The sequence below is a fragment of the Hypanus sabinus genome, chromosome 11, assembly GCF_030144855.1.
Source record: "Hypanus sabinus isolate sHypSab1 chromosome 11, sHypSab1.hap1, whole genome shotgun sequence".
Taxonomy (NCBI): Eukaryota; Metazoa; Chordata; class Chondrichthyes; order Myliobatiformes; family Dasyatidae; genus Hypanus; species Hypanus sabinus.
Genome location: NC_082716.1, coordinates 19,985,963 through 20,004,120, shown reverse-complemented (window position 1 = coordinate 20,004,120; position 18,158 = coordinate 19,985,963). Strand labels below are relative to the sequence as shown.

Here is an 18,158-nt window from a genome sequence, read left to right as displayed (position 1 = left end):
GTGACCCCAGTCATTATCTACACTCTTCAGAGATCGTCTGCCTGGTCTCAGTGGCTGCACAATCAGGAATGGTGATATGCACCAGCTGCTCATATGACTGTCCACCATTTGCTCCTACGGCTTCACATGACCTTGATTGGGGGGGGGGGGGGGGAGAGTGCGGGGGGGGGGCGATAAGCAGCTGCTAGACCTCGTGTAAGGGTGACCTGCAGGCAAGCAGAGGGAAGGAGCACCTTACATCTCCTTTGGTAGAGATGCATCTCCACCCCACCACCCAATATATATGTTTTTAAAACCCATGCGTTGGAAGCCTGAAATAAAAACAGAATGTGCTGGCTGGAATTGCTTAGCAAGTCAGGCAACATTTGAGAAACGGAGTTAATGTTTCTGGCCAATAACCTGATGCAATTTCTGATGAAGTCACTGACCTGGAATGTTGACACTACTCTTCTCCACAGAATGCCCTCATCCTGCTTTATATTTATAGCACTCTCTGCTTTAAATCCAATTTATAGTTTGACAAAGTGTTCCTCACTGGAACTCAGTGTTAGGCATGCAATCCCGCATTATGGAGGGGTTACTTTCTTAGAAGCCTACCAAATCATGGTTTTACACAAATTAAAATCCTATTTCGCATTGAACCCTGTGTTTTAAGTGTAGATGGGCTTCTATGGGATATTTCTCTTTCAAAAGTATTAGTAGTACCACAGCTGCTGGTTCATAGCTGAGGTGCCGCTTAAAACAAACGAGATTCTGCAGATGCTGGAAGTCCTGAGCAACACACACAAAATACTGGAGGAACTCAGCTGGTCAGGAAACATCTATAGAGGGGAATAAGGCCAAGACCCTTCATCAGGACTGGAAAGGAAGAGGGTAGAGTAAGGATAAGGTGGGAGAGGGAAAGGAATACAAGCTGGCAGGTAATAGGTGAAACCAGGTGAGAGAAAAGGTAAGGGGAAATGAACTAAGAAACTGGGAGAGGATAGGTGGAAGAGGTAAAGAGTTGTACAGGACATCTAATGACAGACAGTGCTTCATGGAAGGGAAGGAGGCAGGGAACCAGAGGTAAGTGATCGGCAAGTGGGAAGAGAGGAGCCAGAATAGGAAATGGTCATGTTCTTGCCATCAGGTTTGGAGGCTACCCAGACAGAATGAGGTATTGGCTCTCATGCCGACCTGCTCCCTTTTCCAATTTTTATTTCAGCTGACTAACTAAATTAATACATCTTACCTTCTGCATTTATTTCATTAAGCTGCTATCACATTGCCTTCTCACTTCAGAGCTCCAAGTTTGTAAATAATAAATGACTTAACAGTTTTCAGCAATAACAAGCAACAAATCTTTTGAAATCTTTTAAAATTCCAAAACAGAAGCACTTACTTTTGTAACAGGTTGGCTTGCGGAAATTAGAGGTCGAATTGGAGTAACTGGTAGTAATGTTGATTTTGTCCCGGTTGATATTATTGGTTTCTGAACTGTAGCTTCAGAAGCAGGTGGACAAAACTTTGATTGCACAGTTGAGGACACTGTGGGCAGCAAACAGATGGCACAACTACATTCGTAGTACAGTAATATCAATATCTATCCTTATAATTACTTTCCATGTTATAATTCATGACCCAAGACAATTATTGCCAGATAAACTAAAACTTTTCCTAAGCTAGTAATTCTTTTAAATAATAGTTTTAGATATAAATATACTGCCAGTTATTTTATATATTTTAACCCCACACCTATTAAAATATATTTGCATACAACTAGGCATTCAAACCCCTATTTCCCCCATCAAATTTAAAGCTGTCAGCCTTGGCATTTATATTGGTTTATTATAGTCATAAGTACCAAGATACAATTTTCATACAGTTTATATAGATCAAATCATTGCAGAGTGCATTAAGATAAAACAATAACAATGCAGAATCGGATGCAAAAACTACCAAAAAAGAGCATTGTAGGTAAATGATAAAGTGTAAGATCATAACAAGATAGATTGTGAGGCCAAGAATCCATCTTATTGTACAAAAAGACTGCTCAATAGTCTGATAATAGTGTGATAGAAGTTGTCCTTGACCTGTCAGGCTTTTATATCTTCTGCCTAATGGGAGAAGGGAGAAGAGAGAACATCCAAGGTAGGTTGGGTCTTTGATTATGCTGCCAGTTTTACAGAGAAAGGACCCATAGAGGGGAAACTGGTCCCTGTGATGTGCCAAGCTGTGGCCACAATTACAAAATTTCTTGGTGTCATGTGCAGAGCATGCTGTCATAACTAAGCTGTTCTGAATCCAGACAGGATGCTTTCTACAAAAAGAGGCATTTGCAAACAGTGTGGGAAATTCTTTTAGGCACCTTTGGCCAAGAAACTTGCACATTGATTATAATCTAAGTGGTCTTCGATTTATATTGCATAATTCTCAATTCTGATTGAATAACAATCATGGGTTAACAAATATCTGAAGTTCTCAATACTTTTCAATGTAATATATAGTAATAGTAGTGCAAAAATTAGATGTTACTGTGGCATTTGGGCCATGTTGTCTTCAACCCCACAATCTTTTGTCTACAACAGGCCAAGAAAAGGTCACAAATCTGAGATAAGTGCAGTAATTATCCAATTTTACACAAAAAGTGATCATGTTAAGGATAGAATATTATGAGCAATTTAGGGCATGTTTTAATTTAAAATCACATACATAAGTACACCAACAAAATAGAGAACATAAAAGGCTACCATAATCATAAGCTATTGTAGAAAGCTACAAAGAGAATGATTCTGAGGTGAAACTTAATCATATGGGAGTTGTGAGGATCAATAAGATGCATTAAATGAGAAGTCAAGTTAAGAGCACAAGGTTAAAAGGAATAGAAAGAGAACTAAAAAAGTACATCTAGACCTTATATACCAGCATAGATCAGTCAGGCCTATGATGTGCTTTGTGTGCCATAGTTTTTAGTTCTTATGTACATGTAGCAGAAAATATCAAGAGACTACCTTTTGCATGCCACAGTTCCTGAGGAGATATTGAGTGGAGGGAGGAAGAGGTTAAAAGAAGCGAGCGGGGGGGTAGCCAGCACATTTTTTGTATGCCACTGTTCCCAGGGGGGCATCAGATTGTGTATAATTAGAAACTTGATAAGATTGAATAGAAGTTAGGTTTAAGCAGAGCTGCCATTGAATGAGTGGGCCAGTGTTAGCGAGTGGGGAATTGAGGCTTTGTTAAGGAGATGCATAGGCCATAGGTAGATATTTTTCTTCAATGTTTATTCTTTAATTCTTATTGCACATTTGGAGCAGTGAAGATGCCAGGCAGGATAATGAAATGCTCCTCTTGTGGGATGTGGGAAGGCAGAGAGGTCTTCAGTGCCCTGATGACTACACCCAAAGTGCAGATCACAGGGTGACCATCAGGAAGGAGAAAGGGTACAGGCAGCCAGTGCATAATACCCCGTGGCTGTTCCTCTCAACAACAGGAATACAGCTTTGGATACTGTGGGGGTGTTGGGGTGTAGGAAATTACCTAGCAGAGGAAAACCACAGCAGTCAGGTCTCCAGCACTGAGTCTGGGTCTGGGTCTGTGGCTCAGAAGGGAAGAGATATGCTGTAGTGATAGGAGATTCATTGGTTAGGGCAACAGGAAGGAGGTTCTGTGGATGAGAACAAGATTCCCGGATGGTATGTTGCCTCCTGGGTGCCAGAGTCAGGGACTCTCTGATCAAGTCCTCAGCATTCTTAAGTGGAAGGGTGAACAACCAGAGGTCAAGATCCACAATGGTACCAATGACATGGGTAGGAAGGGTGATGAGGTCCTACAGGGTGAGTTCAAGGAGTTAGATGCTAAGTTAAAGGACAGGACCTCCAGGGTTATGATCTCAGGATTGCTATCCATGCCATGCTAGTGAGTCTAGAAATAGGAAGATCACTGTTTGAGAAGGAAGAGGGAGGGCTTCAGATTGTTGGATCATTGATCCAGCAATCTCTTCCAGGGAAGGTGGGATCTGAACAGAAGGAAAGCTTGCATTTGAACTGGAGGGGGGGACTAATATCCTAACAGGAAACAAAAGGTTAAATATGGTGGGACAAATGTCCTTAGCTGCATATATTTCAATGCAAGGAATATTGTAGGAAAGGCAGATGAGCTTAGCGCCTGGATCACCATGTGGAATTATGACATTGTAGCCATTAGTGAGACAGTTGCAAGAGGAGCAGGACTGGCAGCTCAATGTTCTGGGCTTCCATTGTTTCAGATGTGATAGAGCAGGAGGAGGTTGCATTACTAATAAACAAGAGAGTGTGCAATACTTGATCCCCTATTAAGGAATGAGGTGGGTCATGTGACAAAATTTTGCTTAGGGGAATACTTTGCATCTAGTGATCATGATGTCATTACTTTCAAGGTAATTATGGAAAAGGATAGGCCTGGCCCTCGGGTTGAGTTTCTAAACTGGTGAAAGGCCGATTTTGATGGTATCAGAAAGAATCTAGTAATTGTGGATTGGGAGAGGTTGTTTTCTGCCAAAGCTGTACTTGGTAAGTGGGAGACCTTCAAAAGTGAAATTTTGAGAATACATAGTTTGTATGTTCCTGTCAGAATAAAAGGCAAGGATAACAGGTTTAGGGCACCTTAGTTTTTGAGAAATATTGAGGCTTTGGTTAAAAAAGTAGTAGGCAGCTGTCAATCCCAGGAGATCATGGGTTTGTGCCTCTGGTGGACTGTGTCCTCTCCAGCTTGCAAGACCAGACGGGAAGATTTGAAGAGCCGGCTGTTGCCCATGCAGCGGGTTCCCCCTCTCCACGTCACTGATGTAGTCCAAGGGAAGGGCAAGCGCTGATACAGCTTGGCACCAGGGTCATCGCAGAGGTTGCCAGTATGAAGTTGTAAACAACATCAAACTGCCTCAGGGACCCCAGCTTCAAATTTCTTCCTCGGGGTTTACTCCTGAAGCCTTTCTCATGGGTGGGTATGGCACAAGGCAGTGGGGGGTTAAAAATCAGAGTTTTCCTTCTCCTAGGTGGGTCACCATCCAAGGCTGACAAACCCCACCTGCCCAAAGCAACTGGTTTTGAGGTGCCAGTGGTCCACCTTTGCCCCTTCTCGTCAGTAGTTCTGCCGGGTCTAGTAACTAAGCCACACGTGAAGGCCAAGAGTTGGACTTGGTTGTCAGAGGCTGTCAGAGTCACATGCCATTTGGAGCACTTTATAGGTACTGGGAGCTTATCTGCACTACCACCCCCAGTTATGAAAAATAAAGCAGGTATAGGCATGTCAGAACAAATGAGGTATGAGAACTACAAGAAATGCATGAGAACACTTAAGAAAATCAGGATGGTTAAAATAATAATAAATTTATAGAACACTTTTCATACGGATGATATAGTTCAAAGTGATTTACAATGGGATAAAAGTACAAATATGAAAACAAAATAAAAAATTAAAATAAAAAAAGGACAAGAAGATTTTAATTACAAGGTTAAAAAGATCAGTAGCTTTTGATCTGTTTAAAAGCATCAACTGAGTCTGCATCCCTTGTAGTTTTAGGTGTTGAATTCCAGTTTAAGAGTGTAGTTCAAAGAAGCTGACCTGCCAATTACCTTTTCAAGGAGATTAAATTTAGAGACTAACGGATGAATACCTGAGAGCTCGAGTAGGATTACAAAAGGAAAATTGTTCTGTAATGTACTCCAGTCCCAGACCACTAAGAGCTTTAAACACAAGTAAGAGAAATTTAAAATCAATTTTTAAAGATATAGGAAGCCAATGCAGTATAGCTAGTACAGGAGTGATATGCTCCCTCACCCTAAATTTGGTTACAAGTCTAGCAGCAGTATTCTGAATGAGTTGAAGTTGGTCAATTGATTGCTTGGAAGGCCATTAAAAACTGCACTGCAGATTTCCTCGTGTCTGCAGTAATCTAGTCTATTCAATATAAAGATGTTAATTAGTTTTTCAGCATCATTACATGACAGAAACAAACATACCTTTGCAATATTTCTTAAGTGTAGAAATACTACTCTGGTCACTTTCTTTAAGTGAGATTTAAAATTCAAACCTGAATCAAGGATAACTCCCAGCAGGTTATTTCTGATTTTACAAGGGGAGCCAATTTCCCAAGTTTATCAAGTAGTTGATCTATTTTGGCTTTGGAACCAACCAAAAGTATTTCAATTTTATCTTCATTTAGTTTTAAGAAACTTTTGCTCATCCATTTGGTTATTGCAGCCATACCAGAAGTCAAAAAGGACAGGGTGTTATCATCCTCAGGCTTATCAGAGATATACAATGATGTCATCTGCATATCTGTGGAAATAGCATTTATTGAGGAATTGATGAGATTTTTGTTCCTCGTGTATATGAAGGATGTAAGTAAGGACATGTTCGGCACAACTTTGTGGGCCGCAGGGCCTGCATTGTGTTTCTGTGTAATGAAGTCAATTCAATATACTCTCTAATCATGTCTCCTAAGGGGAGCATGTATAAGGAAAAGAGTAGGGGTCCAGGACACCTTACCTGAGTAATACCAAAAGGTTCATAACAGAGGGCAGGTGGTTGCTCAGACATGAAGGTGAACCCCAAGGGTTTCTACAGATATGTTAAGAGCAAAAGGCAAGGGACAGATTGGTCCTCTGGAAGATCAGAGTGGTCATCTATGCACAGAGCAGAAAGAAATGGGGATTTTTTTTTTACATCTATACTTGGGAGACGGACACCATCTATAGAAGTGAGGTCAAGGAGTGAGGTCATGGACCCTATTACAGATTATAGAGGAGGAGATATTTGCTGTCTTGAGGCAAATTAGGGTGGATAAATCCCCGGGACCTAAGCAGAGGTATTTAAAACATCCTTAGTCAAGGGTGGTGTGCTGGAGGATTGAAGGATGGCTGAAGTTGTTCAAGATATATACAGTGGCAAGCCTGACATCAATCATGTGCAAGTTATTAGCATATAATTAAAAGGACTGGATGCAAACTATTTGTATAGACAGGCACAGATTAGGGACAGTCAACATGGTTGTGAGTGTAGATCGTGTCTAACCAATCTTATAGAGCTTTTTTGGGGAAGTTACCAGGAACATTGATAAATTTAAGGCAGTGGATGTTGTCTACAATGACTTTAGCAAGGTCCTTTGACAAGGTCCTGTAAGGGAGATTGGTGAAGAAGGTTCAGTCACTTGGCACTGTAGACATGGTAGTAAATTGCATTAGACATTGGCTTTGAGGGAGAAGTCAGAGAGTGGTTGCCTTGTTGACTGGAGGCCTTTGACTAGTGTATTGCTGCAGGGATCAGTGCTGGGTCCATCATTGCTTGACATCTATATCAATAATCTGGATGATAATATGGTGAACTAGATTAGCAATTTTAGTCCAGGTGCAGGTTAATGTGACTAAGCAGATTAATAGTTTGGCATGGAGTAGATCAGTGAAATGGCCTGTTTCTGAGTGACAGTGTCCTACAACTTTACCAGTGGCTTAAACTGAGGTCATTTCTATTCACTGACCTGGAAAGTTAAGTAGGGTATCTTTATTTGTTGGAGCTCTTGCAACATTTAGGAAATAAACATTTGTAAGAGACCAAGGATAACGAAGAGAAAGAAATTTGGATTAATTTTGCAAGATTAAAGTCCATCTTCATTATCCACTCACTCACAACGACACCCTCAGATCCCCATGTTGAAGTTTCTTAAAGCCATCAAAAAGGTTTGTAACACTTTGAAAAGAGCAACACATTTCACAACATAGGCCGGTGATAATAAACCTGGTTCTGACTCTGAAAATGCATGCTGATCATGTGTGAGCATCTGCATTGCAATATTTCATCATCCGTCTCAGTAAGCATTGGGTGAACCTTGCATTCAAAATTAGCATGTTAGTCTACGTTTTGGTATTTTTAACAAGTGAACCACTGAAAATATAAGAAAGGGGTGCCAACATAAGTTTATACAGTTGAAATCTTAGATAAACTAGCTAGTGGCTTAAGTGAAGCCATGGTCAACAGGTTGTGTATGGTTAATGAGTCAACCATTCATTTAATCAATTCTAAAGCAAAAGAAACTCGTTCAACTGTAGCTTTTAGAGATCTGAAATGCCATATTGTGGAAAAACTAAGGAGAAAATGGAAAGAGATACAGGTTTGCGAATAGAGGGCATTAAGAAAATTTTCCTGTAGATCTTGCATTCAAGTAAGATTACAGAATTGCACGGAGACAGTACAGGGCTGGTAACAAGCAAAAAGAACAGAGTTAGCAGCAGGTGGTTCAATCATTTCACAAAGTTTTTAAAGCTATATAATGCAGCATGAGGTGAAGCAGTTGGGCAGCTGGTGAAGACCTTTATTTTTTAAAATGGTCTGAGAATCATTTTTAAGGAGCAGAAAGCAAGAACCTGTTGCAAGGCAAATCAAAGGGCTCTGTGGTTTCATAATGAAGATTATAGGTTGAAAAGGCAAAGAGTTTAAGAAGGAGGAATCTGCCAGGAGAGGAAAGAGGACTCTGGGAAAATTTGAAGTAGGGCACCAGAGGAGAGGTGATGGGCAGGTAAGCAGAGAGCCAGAATGGGGAGTGGAAAAGAGAAGGGGAAGGGGAGAGAAATTGATGCTCATGCCATCAGGTTGGAGGCTATCCATATGGAATGAAGTGTTGCTTTTCCAATCTGGGAGTAGCCTTAATGTGGCAGTAGAGGGTACCACAGAGTGGGAATGGGCAGTGGAAGTAAAATGGATGCCAATAGGCAAAGGCCACCTTTTTATGGCAGATGGGGTGAAGGTACTCAACAAAGAAGTGCCCCAATCTATCAAGCACTGAATACCGCCCTGACAGAGTCGGAGGTGAAGTGTCGCATCGGAAGGATTAAATGGGGTCCTATATAGTGGTGAGGGAGGGGCAGCTGTAGCACTCGTCTTCCTTACAGGGTTAAGCACCTGGAGGGATTGGGTTTGGTTGAGAGGACATAGGAATTATGTAGAGAGCCATCCCTGCAGAGAGCATGGGGTGGGGAGGGGAGGAAATGTGCTTAGGAGTAGGACTTTATTGAAGATAGTGGAAGTTACAGATAATTATGTGCTGAATGTGGAGTCTCACGGGGTAGGTAAGGACAACGGGAGCTCTAAACCTGTTATGGTGGCCAGGAGGTGGAGTGAGTGCAGATGTCCAGGAACTGGAGGAGATTCAGGTAGCATCAATAGTGGAAAAAGGGAATGCTGTTTCTTGAAGAAGGATATCTCAAACATTCTGGAATGGAAAGCCTTGTCCTGAGAACAGATGTGGTAGAGACAGAGGAACTGAGAGAAGGGAATAGCATTTTCACAAGTGACAGGGCCAGAAGTAGTAATCGTCTAAAGAATCAATTAAACACAAAAACGAGGCTGAAATCCAGATCTTAATGCTTAACAGGATAGTGAAAGCCACAAACATCAAAAGCATTGACATGCTTATCGTTTCAATTAGATCCATCTTGAGGGTAGCATAAGAGTTAAAAGGGATATAGACAGTGCTTTGAACCCTTAAGCAGAAATGCATGATGAAATAAAAAGTTTCACAGCTTCCTATAACAATAATAAAACCAACCCATCAATAAAACCATTGGAACAAACAAACCCATGCCCCTTCTTTGGAAAAATATTACTCTCAGCCTCCCTTTCTAGCCACTTAACCTCAACAGTTGGTAGCCCAAAGTTATTAAGATTAGCACACTGTGGGCTGAATAGCCTGTCCCACACTGTACTGCTCTAAGTACATGTAATCTTTAACACCAGTGGTCCCCAACCACTGGGCCGCAAAGCACGTGCTACTGGGCCCCAAGGAAACGATATGATTTGGCGATATGAAATGATATGAGTCAGCTGCACCTTTCCTCATTCTGTCACGCACACTGTTGAACTTGAACTTACGCAAGGTCATTACACACACTGTCATTACCCACGCGAGGTCACCAGTTGCCTGGAGCACGGACAGATGGGTGCCGCCTCTAGACCTGTTTAGCACACCGAATGTTCGTGGGGAACCCGGTGCTAAGATATTCGCAGACAACCTAACTTGGGCTCAGGGTTTCGTAAGCAGCAGAGCAGCTACCTCACTGCGATCTACTTAAAGTCATCCCTCGAGTCAAACTTTTGTCAGTCGATAGATCCTACCTACCTATGCGGGGCGGAGGGGTGGACACGCGTCCTGTTGCACACCTCGCTCGGTCGCTCTCTTCAGACTGCGACCGCCGCGGCCCCAGAATGGGGACCTCCAGCCCTTACCTTGTCCTCTCACTGGTGTGTTGCAATGATTTTATATGTTCATACGAGGAAAATATGTGCTGTGTGTTTAATATTAAATTCGTACAATAAACCTTTTTAGAAAAGAAATTGAGTGTATTAGCCACTTATAAGTGACTTACAGTTAACTTACCAATTATATTCCAGTCGTGAATAACACCACCCCCGCCACCCCCCGCGGTCAGCCGGTCCGCAAGAATATTGTCGATATTAAACCAGTCCGCGGTGCAAAAAAAATGTAGGTGACTCCTGTTTAACACCACCATCTCATCCACACAATAACATCAATCATTAATGTACATTCAGTATGATGCCAGGAATGGCTTCTCATCTTTCTCAAAATTGCTCTATTAAAAGGATTTTTTCTATTGCTTTGCTAACTCTTATTATCTTTATTAGTCCTCCCAGAGTGTCACATCTCACACTTAACTGGATGAAATTAAAATTAGTCCCACTATCCTGCAAATTGGAAAGACACCAAGCACAAAAATAGAAAACTCAAGTTGAAACCCAGGTTTTTCCACAAGTGGACCTTTGGTTATCAAACACGCTGCAAGTGTTCAAGGTGATGTAGCATTTAATAATATCATTGTGAAGAATACAATTATAACATTTTTTAAATTTCCTGCAGTTGAAACAATGAAGATTTCTCCAGGAATATACAACTCCCCCTCCATTGTCCTGCCTTATCAGTTTCTTGATAAAGAAATTCTCGGATTCCTTTAAAACAATGGTTTGGAACCTGGCATCCTTGGTTAACAGCATTGGTCCATGGCATTAAAAAAAAGTTGGGAAACCCAGCTCCAAAATGAGGTGATACTATTTAATGTCAACCCAATGATCTACTTTTAATTCAACAAAGACGTTCTAATTGACACATCAACTGCTTTCATCATTTTAGGTAACTCAGACCATTACATATTTGATAACAGAAAATAGTAAATCTAAAACAAAGGGAATTGCTGGAAGCACTCAGTAGGTCTTGCATCCTATTGTCATTTCTATCTCAACAACGCCCAATCTCTGAGTCTTTAGATGATGGGGGGAAACTACTAAATCAGTCAGCCTCACTCAGGAGTTTGTGCCTGAGATTTTCCAATGATACACATCCTATGAGCTTTGTAATAATTTTGGAAATCTTACCAGACTGAGACTATACTATAGAAAAAGACTGTCACCTTTCTTTCCACCAACGTACAGTTACAATGCTATATATAAGATGAGAAATATATCCAGCTGATTACCTGATCCTTTTCCTTTTCCATGAGTTGCTTTTTTATTAGCCACTGGAAGTTCTATTTCCTCTTGAGGCATTTTTGCCACCTTCTGTAAAAATAGCTTCTCTAACGTTTGTGCCATTAGAACTATATCATCACCTGGCTAAAAAAGAATTGGTTATATTGATAACAATCAAACCATTAAAATGTTCACAGAACAAATTAAGTAATTTCATACCCGATTATAAACATAACAGTTGGTAAACATTGTATTTAAGTCTTCTATACACTCCATTGCTTTACAATAATATTTGTTTTCCAAGCGTTTTTTGATTGTACCCAGATCCATTGGTTTCTTCGTTATTTGATAATAATCCTGAGAGGAAGAAAACATTGATATTGAGATTGGAACCAGTTTTAGTTATTTTTTTCTCTATTTATTAGTTCATCAATTTAGCAGTACAGTCTTTAGATTAAGAAAATACAACTCAAAAACATCCCAAACAAGTTAAACTACAAATCTTTGATGTTTATTATCCAAAATATAAAATTCGAATTTCACTCATGATGAAAATAATAATTCAAACATTTTAATTTTCCACATGATGATGCAACATGGTTTTTTTTTTGAAAAAGGAGGACTTATCGAGTAGAATGCAGTACCAAGACATCAGGAAATGAAAATGGAATCTCAAAAAGTAGGAGGGAATGTAAAATAATTTTGATCAAAGGTTTCGAAGGTACATTTAATGTCAGAGAAATGTATACAATATACATCCTGAAATTCTTTTTCTTTGCAACCATCCACGAAAACAGGGGAGTACCCCAAAGAATGACAGTAAAATGTTAGAACCCCAAAGCCCCCCACCTCAGCTCCCCCCTCCCATGCGCAAGCAACAGCAAAGCAACAATCCCCCCTTCCCCACCAGCAAAAGTAAGCATTGGCACCCCCACCGAGCACTCAAGCGCACAACAAAGCATCATTAAAGACGCAGTACCTCAAAGACCACTCATTAACCCAGTAATTCAATATACCACAGGCTCTCCCTAATAAGAGAAAAAGAGGAGTCTCAATTTCAGTAAGCACCGTTCATGTTTCAGTACAACAAGAACTTCTGAAATGTAGACATTATGAAAGGCATCCTAATGCTTACCAATGATAAAGTAATGGGTCTGGATTGAGGAAAATGTGTCCATAATGTTGAGAAAACAAAATGTGACAATATAAACCAGATTACAGAAATACATCTTGAAACGAAAACTGAATACTCTCAAAGACTTCAAATATAACTCTCCACCCATCTCGCAACCAACTCAGAGGCAACCCGACATGCTCAATATTGCAATTTTTATTTCAGAATTCCAGTATTCGCAGCAGTTGTCCAATTTACTGGATGTCTGGATTGAAATATTTCCTGGAAGAGCACATGCTAACAAATAAGTGCAGATTAAAAAGTGATAAGACCAGGTTTTGGTAGAGTTGTTGTTCTTCTTTGTGCCTTGTGGCGCATCGGGCAGCAACCTTGCCATTTCTTTCACATTTGTCTGTTGTTTTTTTTAAATAAGGCTAAGTTGCTAGCTCAATGCTCCACTCAGCACGAATAGAGAGCGTGCAAGTAGCTGGCCAAATTTGAACCCAGGTCCGCTCACCTCCAGTGCCAGTGCAGATGCCACTGCACCCATGGTGGAGTAAATTAGCTATATATTTCTGCAAAAGATAATGTATGGATCTAGACTAATTACACAGAGAACGCAAATTCAAATCCACCATTGGGAACATTTATGAGATTTTTTTTTTTAAATATAAAAAAAATGGATAATGGTAATAATTTGATTAGAAAGTTGTCATATTAGTTACAAAATTCAATAATATGATGACATCCTTGACAAATCAAACCTGGAACTTTCAACTCTGGTTTACTCTTGCACAACATCAGAACTTATTCCAATTATATCTGCAATACATCAAGGCCCACCACCATCTTTTCAATTAAGTGAACTCACCCTTGAATTCCCCCATAAAGAATAGCAGTTTTTAAAATCAAGGTTATAGAAAATTTCCAATACCGTGGCATGCAAAAGTTTGGGCACCCCTGGTCAAAATTTGTTACTGTGAATAGTTGAGTAGAAGAAGAACTGATCTCCAAAAGTCATAAAATTAAAGATGAAATATTCTTTTCAACATTTTAAACAAGATTAGTGTATTGTTTTTGTTTTGTACAATTTTAGAATGAAAAAAAGGAAAGGAGCACCATGCAAAAGTTTGGGCACCCCAAGAGACTTGAGCTCTCAGATAAATTTTACCAAGGTCTCAGACCTTAATTAGCTTGCTAGGGCTATGGCTTGTTCACTGTCATTGTTAGGAAAGGCCAGGTGATGCAAAGTTCAAAGCTTCGTAAATACCCTAACTCCTCAAACCTTGTCCTAACAATCAGCAGCCATGGGCTCCTCCAAGCAACTGCCATACATCTGAAAATTAAAATAAATGATGCCCACAAAGCAGGAGAAGGCTACAAGAAGATAGCAAAGCGTTTTCAGGTAGCCATTTCCTCAGATCGTAATGTAATTAAGAAATGGCAGTTTACAGGAATGATGGAGGTCAAGTTGAGGTCTGGAAGACCAAGAAAACTTTCCAAGAGAACTACTCATAGGATTGCTAGAAAGGCAAATCAAAACCCCGTTTGACTGCAAAAGACCTTCAGGAAGATTTAGCAGACTCTGGAGTGGTGGTGCACTGTTCTACTGTGCAGCGACACCTGCACAAATATGACCTTCATGGAAGAGTCATCAGAAGAAAACCTTTCCTGCATCCTCACCACAAAATTCAACATCAGAAGTATGCAAATGAACATCTAAACAAGCCTGATGCATTTTGGAAACAAGTTCTGTGGACTGATAAAATTAAAATAGAACTTTTTGGCTGCAATGAGCAAAGGTATGTTTGGAGAAAAACAAAGGTGCGGAATTTCATGAAAAGAACACCTCTCCAACTGTTAAGCACAGGGGTGGATTGATCATGTTTTGAGCTTGTGTTGCAGCTAGCGGCACAGGGAACACTTCACTGGTAGAGGGAAGAATGAATTCAATACCAGCAAATTCTGGAAGCAAACATCACATTGTCAGTAAAAAAAAAAGCTGAAGATGAAAAGAGGGTGGCTTCTACAGCAGGATAATGATCCTAAACACACCTCAAAATCCACAATGGACTACCTCAAGAGGCGCAAGCTGAAGGTTTTGCCATGGCCCTCACAGTCCCCCGACTTAAACATCATCGAAAATCTGTAGAGAGACCTCAAAAGAGCAATGCATGAAAGACGCCCCAAGAATCTCACAGAGCTAGAAGACTTTTGCAAGGAAGAATGGGCAAAAATCCCCCAAAGAATTGAAAGACTCTTAGCTGGCTACAGAAGTGTTTACAAGCTGTAATACTTGCCAAAGGGAGTGTTACCAACTACTGACCATGCAGGGTGCCCAAAAATTTTGCTTCGGGCCCTTTTACTTTTTTGTTATTTTGAAACTGTAAAAGATGGAAATAAAAAAGTAATCTTGCTTAAAATGTTAAAGAAATGTGTCATCTTTAACTTTATGCCTTTTGGAAATCAGGTCATCTTTTTCTCACTTAGCTATTCACAATAACAGAAATTTTGACTGGGGTGCCCAAACTTTTGCATGCTACTGTATAGATTGTTTAAATGATGTCAAGTATCAGAGAGGAATAAGGAGTCTATGGATAAATTTTTCAAATTGTGGTGTTATTTCCACTGCAGCCAAAGTCAAAAGAACTGTGTAAAGTTGCTGGCAAACTAAGATCAATCTAACTCTTCCCTCTGACATAGCAACCACCCTAAGTTTCTTAATGCCCTTAATCTATTTGCCTTTACCACCACCCTGGCAGGGCATTCCAAGCACTCACCACTCTGTAAAAAGGTTACCTCTGTGTTTAAAAAAACCTACCTCTGACATCTCCGCAACACTTTCCTCCAATCACCTTTAAATGATGTGCTCTCACATTAGTCACTTCCATTCTGGGTAAATGTCTATGGCCTTTTATCATCTTGTACACTTCTATCAAGACCTAGCTTGCTCAAGCTATCTTCACAAGACGTGCTGTCTAATCCAGGCAGCTTTTCGTAAATTTTTTCAGCACCCTTACTGCTTCCACATCCTTCCTATCATGAGGCAACCAAAACTAAACACATTATCCCCAGTGTGACCTGGTCAGCATTTTTATAGAATTGCAGCAATACGCTATGGCTTCAATTAACAATGGCTCAAATTGACTCCTATGTTTAGGTTTGCTTTCAGAATTCCTGCTGCCCACACTTATCCAACAATCAAATAAGGCAATGAATGTTCAAAGTCTTCTAACATTTGAACTGCTCTACCTCACTATGCAGGTCAATTCTTCTTTCAGAGAAAGAATTAACTTGTGCAAAACTTGCTCATCGAAGACAATTAGAAAGAACAATGGACAAAAATTTAAAATCCGCAAGAAAATCCTATCAGCACCATGATAGTGGGTACCCACAAGTGTAAAATGCTTGCGCAGATAGTTTTATTATATAGTATTTACTACCTTGGTGTCTGCTGCCAGTATTACTTACAATTGCTACAAAGACAGCCTGCCCATATACCCAAAATAAAACAGTTTAATTTTGTTATAGATACAGTTTAAATGTTTGATCTTCAACCTCATGACTGATGCACTGAGTAGCTTGTTAATTGTGGCTGCTGAATAAAACAGGATGGTGTAAGAGTGTTGTGAACAGATAAAAATATACTTACAGGCAGGTTTAGCTTCACAGCATCAACAGGTTGCTGGAATGGCCAGGCAAAATGGTGTTTCCACAAAGCTTTAACCACCACATTCTGCAAATATTGCAGCTGATTTGTCATGCGGCTGGGTTTACTTGGATCACAGTATACTGGTGGCTGTGGATTCACAAGCGTACGCTCATGCATAGCCTTTTTATCTTCAGTTGATGTCATTTTGAATTTAAGTTCTTCAAAGCCAATAGTTTTTCCCTACATTTCCATTCGATGACCTTGGCCATTTATTAAACCCATTACTTCACAAGGTATCTGCTATAAATGTGAACAGTACAGATTTAGAATCATAGCAATTGTTGAATCTAAGCAGTTTAGAAAATAAAATGCAAATAAATACTACATCTCAAATTAATAGCCTCAACTAGCACAGAAATCATGGTTGCATAAATACTAAGATTACAGAATTACCACTGGATATTAAACAAGCTTCAGCAACAGTTTCAATTTATAGCAATGATGAAAATGCCAAAACACAATTTTAAAAAAAAAGGCATTTTGCTTTTGTCCTTTTGGAGAAATCAGAAATTTTAAAGGCTGAAAATACTATAAGCATCCCATTAATATGGAACAATATTGAAGTGGATTTAAATACCATTATGATCGCTTGAGATATACTGTTATGCAAACAACTGGGGTAAAAAAAAAGCTTAAAAAAGTCGCCTGGCCTGGACGGCTTGCATCCTCATTGAATTTATTAAGGGTGCGACAATACAAATTGATAAAGGTAGAGCACTAGATGTGGTGTATGGGGATTTTAGTAAAGCATTTGATATGATTCCTCATGGTAGGCCCTTTCAGAAGGTCAGAAGGTATGGGATCCAGAAAAGCTTGGCTGTGTGGAAACAGAACTGGGTTGTCCATAGAAGACAGAGGTTGGTTGCAGATGCACCTTATTCTGCTTGGAGGTTAGTGACCATTGGAGTTTCGTGGGAATCTGTTCCAGAACCTCTGCCCTTTGTGATTTTTATAGTGACTTGGATGAGGAAGTGAAAGGGTGGATTAGTAAGTTTGCAGATGACACGGAGGTTGGTGGAGTGATAGGTTGCAATGCGATATTGACAGGATACGGAGCTGGGCTGAGAAGTGGCAGATGGAATTCAGCCTGGAAAACAGTGAAACAATTTACTTTGAAAAGGTCAAATTTGCAAGCAGAAGACTTCAAAAAGGTGAAATCAAGAAACACTCACCAATCTGAATTCAGTGGTCATTGGTGGAAAGCTTGTGTGGTTTCAGGTTCCTGGGCATCATCATCTCTAAGGATCTATCGTGGGCTTACCATACTGATGCAATTACAATGAAGGTGCACCAGTGATACCTCATTCAGAGTTTGAGGAGAGTTGGTATGTCACATATTAGCAAATTTCAATGGAAGTACCATGGAGAGCATTCTGACTGGTATCATCTTGTTTGGAGGTACCAATGCACAGGATTGCAAGAGGCTGCAGAGGGTCGTAGACAGTCAGCTCCATTATGGGCACCATCGAAGGCATCTTTCAAAAACTGTCTCAAGAAGGTGGCACTCACCATGCAGACATGCTCTCTTCTCATTGCTAGCATCAGACTGCTGGTATTGGAGCATGAAGACCCCCAAAATTCTGGGAACAGCTTCTTCCCCTCTGCTAGCAGCTTTATGAATGGTCCATGAACAATACCTCACTCCTTTTTTGCACTATTTATATTGTAACTCACTGCAATTTTGCTCTGCCTGCACTTTGCTGCTGCCACAAAACAAATTCTGACAAAGAGTTAATATAGAATTAGATCTTGTTGAATTACACCCTATCCTCGTTATATGCATCTTCAGTAATGCAGATTCACAGTTAAGCAAGGAACCTATTTCTACCAATGTCTCCTTATATG

General features: G+C 40.2%; 1 protein-coding gene across 1 annotated transcript in view; it reads right to left on the bottom strand.

The window, feature by feature from the left end:
• LOC132402351 (bromodomain-containing protein 3-like) overlaps window positions 1-18,158 on the bottom strand; it is a 101,528-nt gene that overhangs the window by 69,047 nt on the left and 14,323 nt on the right. The window contains exons 2-5 of the mRNA XM_059985230.1: window positions 16,254-16,553; window positions 11,707-11,844; window positions 11,496-11,631; window positions 1,382-1,527 (exon numbers count right to left, since the gene is read on the bottom strand). Coding sequence (XP_059841213.1) covers window positions 1,382-1,527; window positions 11,496-11,631; window positions 11,707-11,844; window positions 16,254-16,457 — 624 coding nt within the window. The 5' untranslated portion in view covers window positions 16,458-16,553. The remainder of the gene's footprint in view (window positions 1-1,381; window positions 1,528-11,495; window positions 11,632-11,706; window positions 11,845-16,253; window positions 16,554-18,158) is intronic.